This window comes from Ovis aries, chromosome 3, assembly GCF_016772045.2.
Source record: "Ovis aries strain OAR_USU_Benz2616 breed Rambouillet chromosome 3, ARS-UI_Ramb_v3.0, whole genome shotgun sequence".
NCBI classification, from domain to species: domain Eukaryota; kingdom Metazoa; phylum Chordata; class Mammalia; order Artiodactyla; family Bovidae; genus Ovis; species Ovis aries.
Window position 1 is genome coordinate 3,495,628 of NC_056056.1, and position 22,178 is coordinate 3,517,805.

The 22,178-nt window shown below is 51.3% G+C and overlaps 1 protein-coding gene across 4 annotated transcripts in view; it reads left to right on the forward strand.

The window, feature by feature from the left end:
• The window catches only part of CAMSAP1 (calmodulin regulated spectrin associated protein 1), a 46,255-nt gene that overhangs the window by 2,429 nt on the left and 21,648 nt on the right, over positions 1-22,178 (forward strand). For 2 of the 4 annotated variants that reach the window (XM_027966197.3, XM_027966198.3), the window contains exons 3-6: positions 12,522-12,784; positions 13,532-13,693; positions 21,065-21,145; positions 22,011-22,043. In XM_027966197.3, coding sequence (XP_027821998.1) covers positions 12,522-12,784; positions 13,532-13,693; positions 21,065-21,145; positions 22,011-22,043 — 539 coding nt within the window. The remainder of the gene's footprint in view (positions 1-12,521; positions 12,785-13,531; positions 13,694-21,064; positions 21,146-22,010; positions 22,044-22,178) is intronic. The other 2 variants (XM_027966199.3, XM_027966200.3) reach the window with 1 other exon arrangement.

Here is a 22,178-nt window from a genome sequence, read left to right on the forward strand (position 1 = left end):
GGCGCATGTGCAGCGTCACTCCTGTGTGTATTTTTAAGACTTTTGCATATGGAGTGGGACTGAATGGTGTACAGACACGAATGCTTCTAAAAAGCCCTCTCGTTGTTTGCTCTCCAATTTCTTAAGCTTAGTGAATGCATTTTTATCCTGTTGCATTTAGCTTTGGCATCCAGCATGGGATTTGTCAGCTCTCTGGCAATAAATATGCATCTCTCTCGGTGTCAGGATTGGATTAGTTTCGTTTTATTTCCAGGACCAGATCACCCTTTATTACTCGTTGGCACTTCAGGTAATTAATTCGAGAGCTGATGTGAAAACTGGCTGTAAAATTTTGAGATGACTGGGGGTGTGTATTTATAGAGCAGAGCGTGAGCAGGGGCTGAAGGAGCCTGAAGGCCATCTGAGGTTCTGAGGCTGGGCTGCCTGTTGCCCGTCCGCTGCCTCAGCGCGTTCAAACACTGGATTTTCGGGAGGTGTGCTTTCCATTCATTTTTGCAGAATGAGGATGCTTTTCCTGTCTGTACCATGGCATGGGGGGTCACAGCCTGGTGGGAGGTTCCTGGCGACTCAGCGCAGGGTCTTGTCTTTCAGGAGACAGTGGGAGGCGGGGATTTTGGTAGAGGACCGTGTAGATCTTTCCCCCAAACTCTCTCCTTCATCCAAGGGCCTGTTCTTTGTTTCGTCTTTGGATGCCTCCATGTTCCTCTCTCGCTTGGTTTTCAGTTAGTTAGAAGTCATGGTTTCAGTCTTCATGCTTTACTTGTCAGTCAGCTCTTGAGGGGGATGATGGCGAATGTGGCTTACATCTTTGCTTGTTACACAATTGTTCATTGACTAGCTACACTGTTTGCATAGGAACGGAAAGCATGTGAACTCTCCAGGGCGACGTGCTCTGAGGCCGCCTTGTTGCGTGCACGCCTTTTGGGACTTGGGTCTCCCCGGGGCCCACTGTCTGCCGTTTGTAGGAAGTGGGGAGGCCCAGGCGAGCTCACCCTTGGCCGGGCCTGGAGGTGGCACATGGTTGTGCAGAAAGGCTCCCTCCGGTTCTCCTCGTCCGCGGCACAGCCGGGAACTGTGGGCCGGCTTGTGCTTTTGTTTTCAGATTCTTCTCCTCTCTTTTGGGGGTGTAACTCTTGTTTCATTGACAGTGTCTTGATTTTTTCAGAAATAACATATTGGACATGTTGAAAGTTATTTACTTAAAAGAGTCATTAGAGTAGAACCTGCTTAGCTGAAATGTTTTTGTGATGTCCTTTTGGGTGAAAGTCTTAGTTGGTCAAGTTTAAAGGGGTGACTTGAAGTTTATTTTACGGTACAGGGTGGACTGGAGCTACTGCATTCCTGGCTTTCGATTTCAGTCCGTGACCTTAGGAACCTTGGTATTCAGGCCTGAGTCTCAGGGACAGTGGGCGAGTGACAGCTTCTGTTACCTCCCGAGGACAGTGTTGAGAAAGTAACCGACGGAAAGCACTGGAAGGCACTCGGTTCTTTGCAGGTGTGCTGCTGTGTGACCGAGGAGCCCTGGAAACCAAGTTGCAGCTCGCCACGAGCTGGGCTGCCAGGACCTAGAGGCCACCAGGGTCCACCTTCCCTTTCTGTTGGCAACCGGGGGATCGGAGGGGCTGTGGGGCTCTCCAGAGCCCGCTGCTGGCGAGGGGCTGGCACTCTGGTCTCTCAGCAGTCTCCTCGTTAACTGCTGACTTGGAAACCACTCTGTGGGACAGCAGGCCGGGGCAGCCTTGAGTGGGGTCTTGAGGAGCAGGCCACTGGTTGGGTCGAGCCCAAGGCCAGCTCGGTGCCTGATGTTAGGAGCCGAACCCCCTCCCTGTGTGCTCCAGGGGGGTCAGCACTTTCCTTTGTTGTCCGACATCTGGCTGAGAGAGGGAGCACGTGGTCAGTGTTCCTCCAGGCCCAGAGCTGAGGATGAAGTGGCCGCTGCGTCCGTCCCGGGACTGGCTTGGACGTGGCCGCTGAGTCACCTGGGAGGCCCTCGTTCATGAGCATGTCGAGGTTTATCGTTGTTGACAAGTTTTTTTGATATGATTTGTTCAGATGATTGGTTTTTGAGTTTTTCAGAAATATTTTTAAAATGTATTTAGAAAATCAGAGTATAACTGCCTCCAGTGTTGTTCGTTTCTGCTGCACAACAGCAGGAATCAGCTGCATTGCACGGGTACCCCTTCCCTCCTGAGGCTCCCTCCCTAGGCTTTGTATTTCCGTAGTCTTTTGTTTTTAGCAGGGGATTTGGATGCTGCTGGGATGGGAGGTGACAGGGCAGCCTGGCTGCGTCTGCTCAGTGAGTACTAAGTACTAGGGGGTCAGGACGCTGGCTGACAGTGTGGCCTGGCTGCCCCTCTGCCTGGGCGTGCTGAGGACTGCCCACATCTGAGGTCAGGGTGCTTATGGTTGTCCCGTTCAGTGCCATGTCTGCAGGACAGTCTGTGCTCACGTATTTATCAGGTTGCTTAAAGAGTTGGAACCGCCTTTGAAACAGGTGGGATAGGAAGACTTCTGTCCTGGTGGCTGTACGTGGCTGAATTTTTATTTCTAAAGATACAACTGTTTGTACATGTTCTCTTTCCTATCCTGATGCCGCAAATGAAACACTAACCAAAGAATGTGAATCTGTCTTTAAGTTCAAACTGTCCTGATCCTTTGAATCAAAAGCGTTGGCCACTGGTGTGCTTTAGGCTGCTAAGTTTGTGTAAGTGTTCTTACAAAGAGCCCTGCCTATTTTCTTTGTATTCCGTTTATCCTCCTGATTGCCCACAGGTGTCCAAGCTGGTTTTCTGGTGGCTGTATCACCATTTTATGTACCAGTCTCCTTTTTCGCTTCCTACATTGAGGAATTCAGACGGCTGTCATTTTTCATCTAACGGAAAGGTGACCAGGATGGAGCCAGGATCGTGTTCATTTAACCAGTAACAGTCTCATAGCTGTCACGGGCATGGTTGGAAGTACAAGGGGAGGAGTTATGTGATGCTCTTTCCTTATTTGCTGAAAATTCGCATGAACTGTTGACATATACAGAGGAAAATGAAGTAATGCATGATGAAAAACGGCAGCATGTCCTTAGTACAGGACCTGTCTCAAGGCGGAAGATGGAATTGTCAGGTGTTTCCATGGGACCCGAGTGCCTGGGCTGCAGGGCGCCGTGGTCCCTGTGGGGGCTGCTTGGAGTGGGGGGCTTCGTGGGGAGGTGGGCTTTGAAGGATGGCGGATATTTGGGTAGTCCACCCACCCCAGGAGTAGAGGGGAGGGCATCTGGCAGGTTCTGTGCAGAGGAGGAAGTGTTTGTAGGCCTGAGTCGATTAACCTTATTGTGACAGGATTTGTGGACCGAAATAGTAGGTGATTAGCGTGGAAACTAGTGTGGGCCAGACTGTTCGCCGGGTTCCCAGCTGGCTAGGGATTTCTTTCCCGATGGGTGCCAGGGAAGGTCTTTGCGTAGGGGCGATGGGTTGAGAGCTAGCCTGGCAAGATGCTTCTGACAGGTTGGAGTGGGTAGGGGCTGTGTCCGTGCAATGTCCAGCAGCCCTGTCTTAGGCCATTCAGGCTGCTGTAACAAGACATAGACTGGGTGGCCTAAGAACAATAGTTTTTCCTCACGACTGGGGAGGGTGGACATTCAAGATCAAGGTGCTGGTAGACTGGGTCTCTGGTGAGAGCCTGCTTCCTGGTTCGTAGACGCTGTCTTCTCTCTGTGCCCTCGTTTGTGGCAGAGGGGTCAGGGAGCCTTCATGGATGGGCTCACACCCCACTGATGGGGCTCCACCCTCATGACTTAATCACCTCCCCAAAGCCCCGTCTCCTAACACCTTCACCTTGGCGGTCAGGTTTCGTTACATGAGTTTTGGGGGACACATACATGAAGCCCATAGCAGAGCTGATGTCGCTTTGACTTGAAGTACCAAGGTCTTGGCCAGTTTGTCTCCAGTGGGAATTAGGTAGGTTGAGTCAACAGATACTGAGAGGGCGGAGTCCCTGAGACTGGCTGGATGATGAGGTGGGGGAAGTGGGCAGACGCCGCAGGGCCAGCTGGGCGGCCACCAGAGCCTGCAGGACCCTTTGGGAGTATTTATAGTCTTCCTTGCCTAGAACCTCCCCGCCGTCAGGGCTTTGTTGTCACAGAGAGACGATCTTTGAGTTTATTTCTATTTCTGATTTCTCTGCTGTGCCTTGCCCTCTCTCTCTGTGACTGTTCATGCTAACTAGTTCACTTAAGTATCCCTCAGTCACTGTCCTCCAGGTGCTTCAGACTCAGGCAAAATTAAACTTGCATCAGTTCGGCTGAGCCTGATGTTGTGACCCGTGGGCCCTTGGTGTGCTTCTCAGGGCTCCCAGAGTGCCAGCCACGGGCCTTGCGCACACAGACCTGTGGTGTGGGGCCGGGAGACTGCAGTGCCTGAGAGGAGCCGGTGCAGGCAGCTCCCTTGGGGGAATCTGGAATATTCCATTCAAGAAAGTGAAGCTGAGTGTGTGGCTCAGGTGGGTGAGAACCAGGCCAGGGAGGGCGGGGGCAGTGCCGCCTCCCCCAGGCTAAGGGAAAGCGGGTTCTGGTTGGGCTGGAATGTGAGTTTAGCGCCTGTGAGATAAATGTGGATTGGAGAGACTGCCTAGGGCCAGATCTTGGAATACCTGAAATAGCTGGTAGTTGTGTTTTGTTTTTGTATGTGAGTTGGGGAGCCATTGAAGGTTTCTTAGGAGGGAAGAGATGTATATTAAACCTTGGTGTTTTAGAGAAATCTCTGTGGAGTGGGTTCCGGTTGAGTATACAGTGAAGAATCTTATTGGACCTTTGAGAAAACCAATTTCACATCCAGTAAAATGCACCCGTTTGTGAGAGTATATAGTCTGATGAGTTTAAATGGATGTGTTCATCCCATGCATGGGGCCACAAGCAAGGTAAGCCATTCTCAGCACTTCCAGGGGTTCCCTTGAGCCCCTGCAGTCAGCTCTTTCCCAGAGCGCGCCTGAGTCTCGTTTCGCCTGCATCAGGCGCTCTTCGTCTGCCTTCCCTTACCTTCATAATGTCCTAGGGATGCGTCCACGCGTGAAGACCTTTTTGGCTTAGTGCTGGTGGTTTGGCTCCCCGCATTTTGCGTATTCATTCACTTGTTGATGGACAGACACTTGGATTGCTTCCGGTTCTGTCCTCCAGGGATGGAGCTGCTGTGAAACGTCCCTGAGTGTCTGAGTGTGTGTGGGCGTGTGTCCCCGTTTGTCCCGGTCAGTGCCTGGGCGTGGAGCTCCCGGGTCGTGTGCGCATGCGCAGAGGCTGTGTCATCTTTTATCTCCACCAGCGACGCGCGGTGTGAGAGCTGCAGTTGCCCCGCAGCCTTGCCAACACGTGGCGCTGTCAGTCTTTCAGCGGAGGCCGGTCCAGTGGGTGGGTTGTGACGGTCACCGCGGTTTCCCTGCTGACTAATGATGAGTCTTCTTTTTTTTTTTTAAGTGTGCTTATTGGCCAGTTGAATCTATTTTCTGTGGAGATGCCTTTTCCAATCTTTGGCGAGTTTTTCTTAAAAATAAAAGTTTTGTCTTGAGAAAATTGTATACTAACATGTAGTTGTAAGAGATCTTACAGAGAGGTTCTGGTCACCATTTACCAGATTTCCCCAGTGGTAACTCCTTGCAAAACCATAGTATAATGTCACGACTGGGATAGTGAGGTTGTATAATTAGATGCTGAACATTCTGTCCACAAGGACCTCTTCTGTTACTGTCTTCCCTTTTATAGTCATACCTACCTCCCTTCCTCACTGCTTGCTTGAGATTTATTTTGCCCCTCTTTTTTTTAACCTTCTAGTTTCTTGAGGTAAGGATTCAGACTATTGATTTGAGATCTGTCCACTTTTCTAGCGTAAGCATTTAGTGCTATGAATTTTCCACACGGTACTGCCTTAGCCGCACCCCACGTATGTTGTATTTACATCCAGTTCTATGTATTTCTCTTTATTTCTCTTGATACTGCCAATTTGATTCATGAATTATTTAGAAGTGTGATTTCCAGTTGTTGAAATTTTCCTGTTCTGTGTTTTTGTTCCTATTCCTAGTCTGATTCCGTGTGGTGAGATAGCATACTCTGTGATTGCCATTCTTTCAAACTTGTTAAGATTTGTTTTAGGGCCCATTTGTTTTGATGCTTGTGAGCTGTGGTGTTGGAGAAGACTTGTGAGTCCCTTGGACTGCAAGGAGATCCAACCAGTCCGTTCTAAAGGAGATCAGTCCTGAATATTCAGTGGAAGGACTGATGCTGAAGCTCCAATACTTTTGGCTACCTGATGCGTAGAACTGACTCATTGGAAAAGACCTTGATCCTGGGAAAGATTGAAGGTGGGAGGAGAAGGGCCAATAGAGGATGAGATGGCTGGATGGCATCACCGACTTGATGGACGTGAGTTTGAATAAGCTCTGGGAGTTGGTGATGGACAGGGAGGCCTGGCGTGCTGCAGTCCATGAGGTCGCAAAGAGTCGGACACAACTGAGCTCCTGAACTGAACTGAAGGCCTGTTTTGGTGAATATTCTGTGAGCATTTGAAGGAATGTGTTTTCTGTTGTTGGGTGGCATGTTCTTCGCGGGTCAGTCAGATTCTGCCTATGGTTTGTGGTGTTCAGATCTCTCTCCGTGTTGATTTTGTGTCTGACGGTTCTGTCAGTTCAGGTGGGGGTGTTGAAGTAAGTCCCTAGCTGTGCTTGGAGTCCCTAACTATGGCTGATGGCTCTGTGGTGCTTTTAACATCAGTTCCTAGGCTTGTAGCTTGCCAGATCCACACTTAGCGCTGTAAAGTGCTCTTGGTGGATTGACCCTTCACTGTTACGTGATGCCCCACCTTACATCACAGGCTCAGGGGTCTCCCCTGGTGACTGAGTCGGTATTAAGGAACCTGCCTGCGATGCAGGAGACTGAGCTCAGTCCCTGGGTCGGCAAGATCCCCAGTATTCTTGCCTGGAGAATCCCATGGACAGAGAGAGGAGCCTGGTGGGCTGCAGACCAGAGGGTCGCAAAGAGTCAGACGTGACTGAAGCAACTTGGCATACATAATGTTCCACTTTATTTCTAGTAGTTTTCTTTCTATTTAATACTTTATCAGATGTTAATATAGCTCTTCCTGTTTTTTTTTAAAACAATATTTGCCTATATAGCCTTTTCTATCCCTTTACTTGCATCCTACTTATATTGTTGAATTCGAAATAATATTCTTGTAGATGACATATAATTGTACCTATTTTTTAATTCACTGCCGGTCTCTTTCAGTGTACTTAGGATATTCACTTTTAGTGTCATTGTTGCTATGCTCCCTCTTAAGTCTGAGATTTTATTATTTATTTGTTTTCTGTTGTTCCTGGTTTTGTTTTTTGGGCCTTCTTATGGGTTACTTGACTATTTTTTAGGATTCCGTCTTGATATATTCCGTCTTATCATTTTGGGGTATATCTGTGTAGCTATCTTAGTGGTTTCTCTGGGTATTACAGTATGCATATGTGACTTCCAGCAGTTGACAGTATTATTTTACCATTTTGAACGAGGTGTGGAAACCTTTTTTCCATTTAGGTTCCTTTGCTCTCCCCACTTTTAAAAGTATTTAAAAGTCGTCATCGTCTGGAGTCCCTAGAGGTGTGGGCTGTCTCATCGGGTGTGATTTAGGGAGCTCACGGGGAGAGGGGTAGTCTGCGTACTCACAGTTTCGCCTGCTCTTCACACCCTTTCTCTTCCTGTTCTCCAGGGTTCCTCCAGGGCTCATTTCTTTAAATCCAGCTCTTTCTGTTTGGGGGGTTTCCTTCAGCCAGTCCTCTCAGGTTTGCTAGAGACCCCCCCCCCCCCCCCCCCGCCAACTGTCCTTTGTCTGAGAGCGTCTCTAGTCCTTCGGTCCCTTAGGGATGGTCTTGCCAGATACGGACGTTCTTCTCCTCAAGCACGTGTGCCTGCCGTGTGCCGCTTCCCCCGCCTCCGTGGCTCGGAGGAGAAATGCACTGCCCAGTTGAGTTGTATTCTCTTTCTTTCCAGCTGCTCCAAAATATTTTGTCTTGAGTTTTCATAAGTTTGGTTATGCGGTGTCTTGGCCTGGGCTTCTTTGGGTTTGTTCTGTTTGGAGTTCCTTCAGTGTCTTGAAAGCTGTGAGTGCACATCTTTTGCCGTATTTGGGAAGTTTCCAGCGGTTGCTTCCTTACCTACTGTTTAGCCCTGCTCACGCTCTTTTCAGAGACTCCCGCGATGCAGGCACCGGATCTCCTGTTACTCTTCCACAGGCCCCTGAGACTCAACCCGTTCTGTTTCTGAGTGTATTTTCTCTGTGACCCTATGCTCTGCTGTCGCCACTTAAACTGTTGAGGCTGTTTGTACTGTGCTTAGTCGTCCAGTCGTGTCTGACTCTGCGACCCCTTAGGCCATAGCCCGCAGGCCCCTCTGTCCATGGGGTTCTCCAGGCAAGAATCCTGGAGTGGGTTGCCGTGCCCTCCTCCAGGGGATCTTCCTGACCTAGGGATCAAACCCAGGTCTCCCGCATTGCGGGCAGATTCTTTAACGTCTGAGCCATCAGGGAAGCCCTGAGACTATTCAGTGAGGTTTAAAATGTTACTCTATTTTTCTGCTCATTATCTGGCTCTTTTCATAACTCCTGTGTTGAATTTTTTTTCAGTTTTCATTTGTTTCAAGAGAACCTGTGATTGCTTGTAGTCTTCTTTCAGATGGTTGTTGTAAAGTCCTTGGTCAGGTCACTCCATCAGACTCATCTCGGTGTTGGTATCGGTTGGTTCTCTTTTCTCGTTAAAGTTTTTCTTGGTTCTGGGTATGATAGGTGATCTTTGATCGTTTCCTGGTCATTTTGGCTGTTACATTAGGTGACTCTAGGTGTTACTGAAGTTTTTTGTTTTTTTTTTTTTTTTTTTATCATAGTAGGCACTCTCCCTGCTTAGGCTCAGCATGCAGGTCCCGGCCCACCGTGTGGTTCCAGTGGCAGTTTACTGCTCAGAGCCTTCGTGGTGCCGTTTCATGGTGCATCTGGGGTTCCCACTGCCCCTGCTGGTGCTGCTTTCGGAAGCGGAGGGTGGCTCCTGGGCTGATTAGCCTGGTGCCTCTGGGCGAGGTGGAATTCTCTGCACACAGGATGAGGAGTGTCCAGGCCGGGTGCATGTTGCGGCAGGCTACCCCACACCTCTGAGAGTGTTTCCCGGGCTGCTTGTCATGGTGGGGTCCCACCGCTGGACTCCCCTTGTGCAGGCTGACGAGGGGGTGTCTCCGGCCTGGTGGGGAAGGAGAGGCGCTTCCAGGTTGGGTTCCTGGTGGAGTTGGGTGTTCAGGCTGCCTGTCCGTGGGGCTCCCTTCCTGCCCCTTGCTGGTTCTGCCAGGATGGCTGGGCCAGTAGGTGGGACTCCCCTCACCTACCCTGTGCAGCAGGAACGAGCCTGCTTAACTCAGCTTCTGTTTCCAGGCTGGGGGTCGGGAAGTACCAGGCCTGGGTCACCTTTGCTGGGTGCGAGGTGGGAGGTGCCCTGTGCTGTGCTCCTCCAGTCTGGGGTCGTCTTGCGCCTTCCCCAGTCCTCTGCAGGCTCTCCTGTGAGTTGTCTCCAGGGTTTGTGGCTGTGCCCGGTGGAGAGGAGCAGGGAGAGACTGGTCCATGCCATCGTGTCCTGACCAGAGGGCCCCTTCTGGCCGCTTTTCAGGACTCTCCTCTGTCTTTGGATTTTACCAGTGTTACAGGGAGGTTCTTTGGTCTGTAGATTTCTTTCTTCTTTTTTTAACTCCTGCTGGGGAGTGTGGATTTTACAGTACTGGAAGCTTCCTGCTGGCTGTCTGTTGGATCCTGTCTCCCCCTTTGCTTCCGCTCCCGTCTTGCCTGCGGCGCTGGCAGCGTTTGCCATTCCCCTTGTCCGCTGTGTGCAATGTGCTGCTCAGCAGTCCGGTGTGTCCGTGTAGTCACTGTATGTTTCTGTTCTGGAATTTCTTCTTGGCTCTTTTTCTAATCTGCCAAGTTCTCTTCTCTCTCTCTCTCTTTAAGAATAATTTCCATTTTTCTGCCAGAAGTCTTAATCGTATCCTGTTCCCTTTCATTAAGAGGAGCCGTCGCAGGTCTGGCTGATGGCTCCAGTCAGGGTCCCCTGGGCCTGTTGCTTCTCTGGCTTTCAGCAGTTTGATTAGAAATGTGTGGGCCTGGTTTTCTTCGAGTTGGTTCTGTTTGGGTTTTCTGGGTTTGCTGCGCCCGTAAATTGGTATCTTACCAGACGTGGGTGGGTTCTGGGCACCATTTATTCACGTTTTTTCTGCCCCAGGCTCCCCTCGGTGGGAACAGTCACTGGGTCTCTGCTTTTCATTCCATCGTCTTTCTCTCTGCTGGATTATTTCTGTTGATCTGTCTTCAGGTTCACTGATTGTTTTCTCTGTTTTGTTTGTATTTTTAAAATTTAAGTTAATTTTAAATTTATTTTTATGCAATCTTTAACGGTTACTTTCCATTTATAGTTATTACAAAACATGGCCACATTCTCTGGGCTCTACAGGATGTCCTTGAGCCGGCTTTGTGCCCGTGTGCTTTATTTGTAACCCCACCCCCCCGCCGGTAACCACTAGTTTCTTCCCCATACCTGTGAGTTTGCTTCTGCTTTGCTCATCTTTTGAATCTGTCATTAAACTTCCTGTTGATAACTAGATTTTGCAGTTCTGAAGGTTTATCTTTAAAAGCTTATCTGTACATTTATTTGTGGCTGTGCTGGGTCTCTTGCTGTGCTCAGGTTTCTCTCGTTGCAGCGAGTGGGGGCTTCTCCTGGTTGCGGGGTGTGGGCTCTGGAGCATGCAGGCTCTCTGACGCGGCGTAACTGCCCAGTGGGTCTTCCTGGGCCCGGGATCCAGCTCTCGTCCCCTGTGTTGGCAGGTGGATTCTTCACCACAGGGCCACCAGGGAAATCCTGAAGGTTTTTTTTTTTTTTTGAATAAGTTTTATTTCTCTGTTAATACCTTCTGTTCTTTCCATTTGTTGCAGGAGGGCTTCATGGAGCCTTGTTATAATAGATGCTGTGAAATCTTTGGTGATTCTCTCATCTGGGTTGTCTCAGAGTTGGCGTGTGTTGACCATCTTTCCCTCTGAGAATCGGTCACATTTTCCTAATGGATGGGGTTCTGGACATTTTGAATAGCGTGAGGCTGTTTTCTGGGTCCCTCTGGAGGATATTGGCATTTCTGGTGGTTTGTTTAGCAGCTGGGTTTCAGTAAACCCCATTAGGTTCCAGAACAGACATCTGTTTGCTGTTTATAGGCCGTGGGTTCCGAGGTCAGTTCGGTTCTTTGTGTCTGTCCTGCTCGTGCTTGGCACAGGAGGGGTTCAGCCGTGAACGAGGATCCCCTTTGAGGCTCCCTCCTGTCCTGGGTTCTTTGCTCGTTCTGTCCTCCTCTCGGCCGGCAGGCCAGGGCCCTGCTCCCGAGCTGCCCGCGCCTGCACGTGGGGAGCTGGTTCTGTCCCTGGGTCTTGCCTGGTGGAGCGAGGAGGGGCGCTGGGCGCTGCCCCCGCTTTCTTTCTCTCCCGACTGGTGTCTTCAGCGAAGGGTGGGGTGCACAGGGGTCCAGAATTAGAAGACCTCTGAGTGCTTGTTTCCATGACCAGCGTGAAGAAGTGAGTGCGTGCTCGGGGAGACTGTCAGCCACCTCCAGAGCCTCTGATGTGGCAGATCTCGGCGGAACAAATGCTGGCGCTGGCAGGGCTTTCCGACCTACTTGGTCTGGGGTGGGGCTGGACACCGCGGTGTGTTTTAAGGCTCTCTGTCCTGCTGTGTCATGGAGACCTGCAGCCTGCATTTTCCTTCGCCTGGGTGGGCACCTCCTGGGGGCCTCTGCCCCTGCGTGCTCCAGGTCTCTACCACCCTGCCCCAGGCGAGCGAGGTGGCCTCGGTTGACAGGACAGGGCAGAGTGTGGCGCACAGCAACAGGAAGGCACTTCCTTGACCGTCTTTTTAGCTTGGTTGATATTAAAATTGATAACCGATACTTGTGTGAATTTTGTGGAGCTCCAAGCTCTGCTCTCAGCACCGTGACTTACTTACGTGTTGTGATTAAATCCTCACCCGACCCTGGGAGATCGGCCTTCACAGCGTCTGTGATTTGCCCTCGAGGCGAGGCTCTGACCGGCTGTGAGAGGCGCACCCGGTCAAGGCCAGGCCGCCGTACGCGGGTCCTGCTTGCATGAGACCTTGAGCTCTGACCCTTCTGCGTTGAGCTGTGGCTCTGTGTTAACCACAGGCTTGTCCAAATCCTCTCCTCTGTGGCCTTTCCCGTGGCCACCCTGGCGTCCTGAGCCTGGATCACTGTGGTGTGGCAGACCCAGGTCTGCCCTGGCTCCCAACACTCCTGGTGAATCAAGGGCAAGGTCTCTGCAGACCTCGCACTGCAGACAGCCTCATACCTGTGTCCCCAACTCGACATCCTCCAGCCACCGTCCCGCCAGCAGCTCCAGGAGGCGGGAAGTGACTGCGAGTGGCCGGTGCGGCTGCATTTGGGGGTAATGCCCACACGCGGGGGTCTCCTGTCGCTGCAGATGACATCCCCGAGGACCTCAGGGACCCCTTTTACATCGACCAGTACGAGCAGGAGCACATCAAGCCTCCGGTCATCAAGCTCCTGCTGTCCAGCGAGCTGTACTGCCGTGTGTGCAGCCTCATCCTCAAAGGGGACCAGGTGGCCTCCCTGCAGGGACACCAGTCTGTCATCCAGGCCCTGTCCCGGAAAGGGATTTACGTGATGGAGAGTGACGACACCCCTGTGACGGAGCCCGACCTCAGCCATGCGCCCATCAAGATGGTGAGTGGCCTGGGCGGTGGGGGGCAGCCATGAGGCGGCCTCTGTGCCCCTGCAGCGCAGCAGAGTTGCTCCGAAACTTCGGGCCTGAGACCACCTTCTCTCGGCGGGATGTGGCTGGGCTGGAACGGGGTGGGGGCAGCTTCCCCCGGTGTGTCCCCTGGGCAGTGCTGCCCCACCCCAGCTGTGGTAAACCGAGTTGCGTTCAGAGGTGGCGACATGGAGTTGCTGAGCCTGCTCTGAGATTGTTTCACGTCTATCTTTTAAGAATTTTCGTGCCAAAATAAAGAAACAGACGTGCCTCTCCTCCCCTGAGTGTCCCCCTCCCCATCCTTCTCTGCAGCCGTTCACCAGCCTGGCGTTTCCGGGCCAGGCTGCTCCAGGTCGAGCCACCTCCTGGTGCCTCCCACATGACTTTAGCTTAGGCCGTTCTCAGGCGTTCTGCGTTCTCTGGTTTTTGGCCTGGCTGGTGTGTTTTGGGTTGGGAGGATGTTACGGATTCCCGGGAAGAAAGGGTTACAAGGCGTGAGTTCAGTGTGCAGACCCCTGACTGCCTGGGGCCAGCGGTGGTCACGTGCCCGTCTCGTGCCTTCTCCCTTGGCTGAGCTCTCACGGGATCCTTGGAGAGGAGGATGTGGGGCCAAGCCGACCTGACCCCAGGAGGGCTCAGGTGTGGGTGTGGGGAGGGTCTCTGCCTGACTCTGGGCTGCGGGGCAGGGGAGGGTGACCGACTGCTGCCTCTGCCTGCAGAGCGCCCACATGGCGATGGTGGACGCCCTCATGATGGCCTACACCGTGGAGATGATCAGCATCGAGAAGGTGGTGGCCAGCGTCAAGCGCTTCTCCACCTTCAGCGCCTCCAAAGAGCTCCCGTACGACCTTGAGGATGCCATGGTCTTCTGGGTCAACAAGGTGAGCGTGGGGGCCCTGCTGGAGGTGGGCGAGCGGCCTGAAGCTCCAGGGGTGCCCCGTGGGTGCGGGTCCCTTCTCCCCGAGAGCATCACCTTCCTGTGTGTCCTGCTGAGACGCGACCCAGCCGCAGGCCCAGGAGACTGTCCGCTGCGGTTCAGACAGACTGGCTCCTCCTGTGTGTGCAGACGGAGGGTGAAGGGCTGCGTTGTGTGTTGGTGGTCCCGCTTCATAAATTCCTGCTGTTTTTATCTCAGGCACCCAGTGTGCCTTCATTGAGGTCTCAGTTTCAGAAGGCGTTTTGATTAAGAGGAAAGGGTATCTTCTTGAGCGCTGTTTTCTCCTCTGGCGTTTAGAAGCTCTCAGTGTGACCGTCTGTACGATCCATGTGAAGAATGTTCGCTTTCCGTGTTGTGTGGTGATGGGATTCCGCTGGAGCCTGTGGTTATTAAGCCCCTTCCTGTAGACGGGTGCTGCGTGTGGGGCACTGCACTCACAGAGCAGAGGGGCAGACGCGGGGCGGCCCTCGGGGGTGGTGCTCCGTGAGCGGAGCCTGTGCGTTTCTCACTGTGCAGCTCACACACGCGTTCTTGTCGTGTAGGGCTTTATCCAGGGTCAGCCGAGGAGCAGGGCAGAGCCTGGCGGGGCCTGCGCATCTCGGGGAAGACGTTCTGCCAGGACGTCTGCTGAGACGGTGCCCCCACTCTTGGTTCCTCCCCCGTGCAGGGGGGGGCCTTGGGGATGAGGGACACCCGGTGAGGTGGGGGCCTTATGCACCTGCCAGCTTCACGTGGAGGTGCAGGTGGGAAGCGCCCCGCGGGAATCTGGAGGCAGAGCGGGGCCTGGCTGGGTGCAGGACGAGGGTCCCGGCGTCTACGCTCTGCCCGTCCTCGGTGGTGGCAGTCTTTCCGATAAGCCGTGAGTGGCTGTGTAGAGATACCTCACGGTGTTGGTCGGCATTTCCCTAACAACTAAAGGTGTTTCTGTGTGTTTTGTTAGGTGTCCGTTCAGATAGTTGGCCCAGGTTTAATGAGGCGGCTTGTCTTAGTGAGTTCCAGGAGTATTTTATGCATCTGAAGATCTGGAGATCCGGCGCCTTCTGTGGTGTATTTTCTTGTGTTTTCTTGTTTCAGCGTCAGGATGATGGCTGGTGTCAAAGCAGGTGAGCTGGCAAGCATTCGCTCCTTTATTCTGTGAGACAGTTTTGTACAGTTGGTATTATTTCGTCCTGAAGTCTTTGATGGATTCACTGCTGAAGCCATCTGGGCTTGGGGTTTTCTTGGTGGGAAGGTTTTAATTATGAATTTAACTTCTTCAGTGTACGTGTAAGGTATTTAGGATTTCTGTTTAATTTTGTGTCAGTGCTGGCAACTTGTGACTTTCAAGGAATTTGTCAATGTTGTTTAAATTTCGACTTGATCATCACGTTCATATTTCTTTGTCCTTTCGTGTGTGTATGGTCCGTAGTGATGTCCCCTCTCGTTTCCCGCTCTTAGTAATTTCTGTCTTTTCTCCTTCCCTTTGTTGGTCTAGTTTGTCAACTTTATTAACGTTCTAAAAAACCTGCTTTTGTTTTTTATTTATTTCTCCAGTTATTTTCTATGTAGCGTCTCTTCTTGCTTTCATTGTTTTTTATTTATTCTGAAATTAGTTTTCTCTCCTTTCTGAGGAAAGTAGGAGATTAGTTCTTCTATGCGCTTGCTCATTTTGATATGAACGTTTAAAGTTAGTAACTCCTCGTTACGCGGCGCTTTCGCCACACTGTGTGCACTAGTCTTACATGCTGTGGTCTTCTTTCTCTTTAAGATGTTTTATTTCACCTGTGGACCCTTGTTCCATCAGTGGGCTGTCTGGAAGCTTGTGGCTTAGCTCCCGTGTCTGGTAGGGTGGCTCTGGGCATTTTAGGGGGCGTTGGTTTCTCATTCTGGCGTGGTCAGAGCGCGCTGTGACTGCCGTCCTCCTAGGCTCACTGAGGCTTGTTCTGGGTCCTCAGTGTGGTCTTGCCGGGTGTTTGTCGTACTCTCTGCTGTCGGCCCGGCACGCCGCACGTGTCCAGGTTGCTGTGGGCGGGGTGCGTCTTTGGGGACCTCACGCCCCATCAGGCAGGCTGCCAGAGGAGCACTGGAGCCTCCCGGCATGGCTGCACCTGCCTGTTGGTCGTGCCCGTCCTTGCTCCATGTGTTTTTCGCGTGTTGCTACGTTTGTGCGCTGTTAGGATTTTTCTGTCCTTTCGTGTTCACACAGTGTCCCTTTATCGCAGGTGATGGTCCTTGCCTCCAGCCTTCTCATGACCAGCACATCTCTTCCCTTCTTCTTCTTTTTTTTTTTTGTTTTAAATTTATTTGTTTTCGGTTGCGCTGAGTCTTCATTGCTGCGCGTGGGCTTTCCCTAGTTCAGGCGAGCTGGGGCTGCTCTCCTTGCAGACCACGGGCTCTAGGGCTCCTGGGCTTCAGTAGTTGTGACTCGCGGGCCTAGTTGCCCCCGGCACATGGGATCTTCCCGGACCCAAGGGCTGAGGCTGTGTCCTCTGCGTTGGCAAGCGGATTCTTCACCACTGGACCTCCAGGGATCCCCCTTCCTGTTACGGTTAATCTCTCCTTGTCTTTCTGTTTAAAGTGGGTTTCTTACAGATCTCTTCCAGGCGATTGCAGTTCTAGATGAACCGCGTCTCACCCAATGCTGGAGATGCCTGGGTTTGCATTTCATCTGCTCAGCGTGTTGTTTTTATTGACGTATGTGAAGACAATCTGATTTTCCGTGGACGCACAGTTGAAGAGAACAGTGTTTTCACAGTCTTCCCAGACAATCATACACGTCATTTTTTCATGCTACCCCAAAACTTGGCTAGTTTCTTGAAGGTTAACCAAAATGTGAAATTCGAAACCATTATTAATGAGCGTTTTTTTTAAAGTTGAGATATAATTCACGTGCTGTGAAATTCTCCGCTTTAAAGTGTACCTTTCAGTGGAGTTTCACGGCGCTCACCAGGCTGTGCGGCCGTCGCCACCAGTTCCAGACGTTTCATCACACCGGTCGCGCGTCCGCAGTCGCACCCTGTCGTCCCGTCCCCAGCCCCCGCCAGCCCCTCCTCTGCTTTGTGTCTGTGTGGATTTGCCTGTTGCAAACGTTTCATTTAAATGAAGCCTGCAGCGTGTGGCCCCTTGTGTCTGACTCTCCCCATTTGCCACGGCACTGGCACCGGGCTTGCTTGCTGTGGGACTTAGAGTGCCGCTCCTTTTTGTAGTCATGTTCGTCGCGCTGTTCAGCCGTTCCAAGTTTTGGTTAGCCATTCCTCAGCTGATGGACATTTGCGTTTCCACTTTCTGGCTGTTGCGAATTCTGCTATAAATGTTCTGGGATGAATGTGTGTGCGGCTGGGTCGTCTTCTTTCTTCGGCTTGTGTCTCGGGGTGGAATTGCCAGGTCGCATGGGCCCTGTGAAGAGCTGGCAGGCTGGCCGCAGCCGGTGCACCGTTTTCCTTTCCCCGAGCACCTGAGGTTTCTAGCTTCCTAAGTCCTTGCTGATACGCACTTTCTGCTGCTTTGTTTCCAGCTGTTCTGGAGGGTATGAGGTGGTGTCTCATTGTAGTTGAAATTCACATTTCCCTGATGATGGGCTCCCCTGATAGCTCAATTGGTAAAGAATCTGCCCTCAGTGCAGGAGACTCAGGTTCAATCCTGGGTTGGGAAGATCCCTGCAGAAGGGAACGACTACCCAATCCAGTATTCTGGCCTGCAGACTTCCATGGATTGCATAGTCCATGGGGTGAGAAAGAGCCGCACACAACTAAGCAACTTTCACTTTCCCTGATGGTTGTAACGCGGAACCTCTTTTCATGTGTTTACTGGCCATTTGTAGATCTTTTTTGGAGAAATGTCTGCATGGATCTCACTTTAAAAGCTGACTGTCTTGTTCTTGTTGCAAGGTTTCTTTTATATCATCTAGGTACTAGCCCAGTGAACCTTTTTTTTTTTTGAAAACCCTGGTAGCAGATGACGTTTGAGGGGCTTGCTGCTCTTTTCCTTCATGTTTATGTTGAGTGGAAAGATAATCGCTTCACACTGCTGTTTTGCTCTCTGCCACGCCATCCGTTCCAGAGAACAGCGAGGAGAGATAGGAAAGCCTTCCTCAGGGATCAGTGCAAAGAAATGGAGGAAAAGAACAGAATGGGAAAGACTGGAGATCTCGTCAAGAAAATTAGAGATACCAAGGGAACATTTCATGCAAAGATGGGCTCGATAAAGGACAGAAATGGTATGGACCTAACAGAAGCAGAAGATATTAAGAAGAGGTGGCAGAAATACACAGAAGAACCGTACAAAAAAGATCTTCACCACCCAGATAATCACGATGATGTGCTCACTCATCTAGAGCCAGACATCCTGGAATGTGAAGTCAAGTGGGCCTTAGAAAGCATACTGTGAACAAAGCTAGTGGAGGTGATGGAATTCCAGTGGAGCTATTTCAAATCCTGAAAGATGATGCTGTGAAAGTGCTGCACTCAATATGCCAGCAAATTTGGAAAACTCAGCAGTGGCCACAGGACTGGAAAAGGTCAGTTTTCATTCCAATCCCAAAGAAAGGCAATGCCAAAGAATGCTCAAACTACTGCACAATTGCACTCATCTCACATGCTAGTAAAGTAATGCTCAAAATTCTCCAAGCTAGGCTTCAGCAATACGTAAACCGTGAACTTCCTGATGTTCAAGCTGGTTTTAGAAAAGGCAGAGGAACCAGAGATCAAATTGCCAGCATCCGCTGGATCATGGAGAAAGCAAGAGAGTTCCAGAAAAACATCTCTCTCTGCTTTATTGATTATGCCAACGCCTTTGACTGTGTGGATCACAATAAACTGTGGAAAATTCTGAGAGAGATGGGAATACCAGACCACCTGACCTGCCTCTTGAGAAATCTGTATGCAGGCCAGGAAGCAACAGTTAGAACTGGACATGGAACAACAGACTGGTTCCAAATAGGAAAAGGAGTACGTCAAGGCTGTATATTGTCACTCTGCTTATTTAGCTTCTATACAGAGTACATCGTGAGAAATGCTGGACTGGAAGAAACAGAAGCTGGAATGAAGATTGCCGGGAGAAATATCAATAACCTCAGATATGCAGATGACACCACCCTTATGGCAGAAAGTGAAGAGGAACTAAAAAGCCTCCTGATGAAAGTAAAAGAGGAGAGTGAAAAAGTTGGCTTAAAGCTCAACATTCAGAAAATGAAGATCATGGCATCTGGTCCCATCACTTCATGGGAAATAGATGGGGAAACAGTGGAAACAGTGTCAGACTTTATTTTTGGGGGCTCCAAAATCAATGCAGATGATGATTGCAGCCATGAAGTTAAAAGACGCTTACTCCTTGGAAGGAAAGTTATGACCAACCTAGATAGCATATTCAAAAGCAGAGACATTACTTTGCCGACTAAGATCCATCTAGTCAAGGCTATGGTTTTTCCAGTGGTCATGTATGGATGTGAGAATTGGACTGTGAAGAGGGCTGAGCGCTGAAGAATTGATGGTTTTGAACTGTGGTGTTGGAGAAGACTCTTGAGAGTCCCTTGGACTGCACGGAGATCCAACCAGTCCATTCTGAAGGAGATCAGCCCTGGGATTTCTTTGGAAGGAATGATGCTAAAGCTGAAACTCCAGTACTTTGGCCACCTCATGCAAAGAGTTGACTCATTGGAAAAGACTCTGATGCTGGGAGGGATTGGGGGCAGGAGGAGAAGGGGACGACCGAGGATGAGATGGCTGGATGGCATCACGGACTCGATGGACGTGAGTCTGAGTGAACTCTGGGAGATGGTGATGGACAGGGAGGCCTGGCGTGCTGTGATTCATGGGGTCGCAAAGAGTCAGACACGACTGAGCGACTGAACTGATGCCATCAGTATGGCTGAGCCATAGGCATACGTGTATCCCCTTCCTCTGGAACCTCCCTCCCACCTCCCAGCCCAGCCCATCCCTCTAGGTTGTCTCAGAGCACTGGTTTGAGCTCCTTGAGGAGCCCAGTGAACTTTTTGCACTCTTGTCATATTGAAGTCTTTCTTACGCTTTTCCTGGCCCTGTTACCCATGGTTTTCTGAGGTTGCACCTTGTCAAGGGGAAAGCTGTTCCACTGACTTGTATAGATCTTCCCAGTGTTGTCACACCTAATGATACACAATCAAAAGCTACATTCGTTAACATTGCATCAGTCCAATCAGAAAATCGTTTCCATGGTAGGAAGGTAATTTATGGCATAATCAAATTTCCCCAAATTTTTAATTTCCAATGTTTAATTGTGAAAAATTTTAGACATGCAGAAGAGTTGAAAGAACTAGAGAATGTCCTGTTTCCACCACCTAGATTTTATAAGTAGTGTTTTACCATACTTCGTTTATCACTTATCCACGTATATGTACATTCTAATTTATTTTAGAATATTTCTATGTTTACTTTTATCTTTTTCTTTTAAAAAACATTTTTTCCAACTGTCCCAATGGTCCAGTAGTTAAGAATCCACCGTGTAATGCAGCGGGTGTGGGTTTGATCCGTGGTTGAGGAACTAAGATCCCACCTGCCGCAGGAGCAGCTAAGCCTGTGAGATGCAGCTGCTGAGCCTGCGCGCTGCGACTCTGGAAGTCCATGAGCCGTGATCCCGGAAGTCCACGCGCCACAGCTAGAGAATCTGTGTGCCCTAACAAGATCCCACATGACTTAACTAAGACTCTGATGCAGGCAAATAAATAAACAAATATTTAAAAAAGTTTTTCCCTGTCCTTGATTTGATTTGTGTGAGTTCCCTTATCTGTGTTCTTTGTTAACGATAAGAAATTCAGTTCTCTGGCATTTCATCTGACCGTAGCTTTGACCACATGCCCGTTAGCCTTGTTTTTTCCTCCATGGTATTAGTTTGTAATTTGCCGTTTTGATCTTATCTTCGGGTTAATAATTCCAGAAAAGGGTATTTTTATTTCTGTGCGGTTGTAGTAAGTGCTTCCGGGTGTCTGACGATGGTTGCTGGTGTTCCTTTGGTGTCAGGGAGTGTGCGAGCTCCCGTCGGGTGTCCGGGGCGGGTCTCAGCCAGGCCGTGGCACTGGCGGTGTTCGGTGACGTGGTGCCGCCTGAGCACTGGGGTGAGGCGATGAGGCGGGGAGCAGCGCACAGGCCCCGGGGGGCGCCGGGCCTTCCCCCCTCCTCTGTGTCATGGGTCACGAGGTCTGTGAATTTCCGCAGGTGTGTACTGGTCTAAATACTACCTGCATCTGAGAATCAGAGTTCACACAGGCGAGGTGGGGTCTGGGTTGTGAAGGAGGGACATATACCCCAGTGTTGGAAATCAGTCTCAATTGCCTCCCTAATGCATTTGATTTCTTCCACTTTAGGTAAATCTTAAAATGAGAGAGATAACAGAGAAAGAAGTTAAGTTAAAACAGCAGTTACTGGAAAGTCCAGCTCATCAAAAGGTAAAGGGTGAATCTCACTTCTCTGGAACGCTCCATTGCCATAGCTCCTGGTTGTAGAGTCCGTGTGGGCTCCCTGCTTGTTCTTCCGTTTCACTTGCCAGGCAGGGAGTGGGTGCCCTGGTGCCCTGCCCTGGCGGTGGGGGCTTGGCAGCCTGCTGCCCTTTCTTCCAGGCAGGGGTGGCCTAGTATTGAACTTGAACTTGGGAGGGTGGGGGAGTGGAGGGAGGGCGTGAGGGTTACCTGAGGGGAGTCAGCACAGGAGGGGATGTTCCTGGCAGCCAGCAGTCCCCTCGGGGCCCTTGTGGGCCACGCGTCCAGTGGGGGCTTCAGGAGGGTGAAGGTCCCGTGTCCAGTGAAATGAGACGGTTCCATCTTGTTTGTCCCTTTTTGGGGATGGGGGTGCCAAGTGTGTGTGTGATTGAATCCATGTTCCTCCGCGTGTGCACACCGTGGCTGGCCAAGGCTGCAGTCCCAGGGCTGTGGGTCGAGGGAGCTCCTCTCACTGCCTCCCGGGCCCTGGGATGCTGTCTGCGGGTCCTTCACCCCGGCCACGCTGCCGTGAGCCCCCCCCCTCAGACGGGCGCAGACGGCTTGCCGAGGCCCTCTCTGAGCGGGCTTGGCGCCTGTCCTCTGTGGGGCCCAGCCCGCATGCCTCCAGAGGCCAGCGTCGTGGCGGTGCCCGTGGTGTCCCCTGGGTCCCCTGCTAGTGCAGAGCGTCCCGGGCCACGTGCACTGGGCATATCCCGCCTCTCGGAGGCGGCGCACCTCCCGTGTGAACATGGCGTGTTGCGTGTGTCTCGTCCGTCCTCACGCGGACCTGCCTGCTGACTCCTCTCCTGCCTTCCTTCCCTCGCCTCCTGAGCAGTCTCCCTCCAAGTGGTACTGGAAGTTAGTGCCCGTAAGTGGACCCCGCGTGCACCCGGCCGCCATCAGACGGCCGTCCGCCGCCATCACTTGCTTCCATTTCAAACTGCTCGCGCCTGTGTCTTTGTTTGAGTGTCCTCCCTGGTGGTTCGTTGCACCTCCTGCGGGG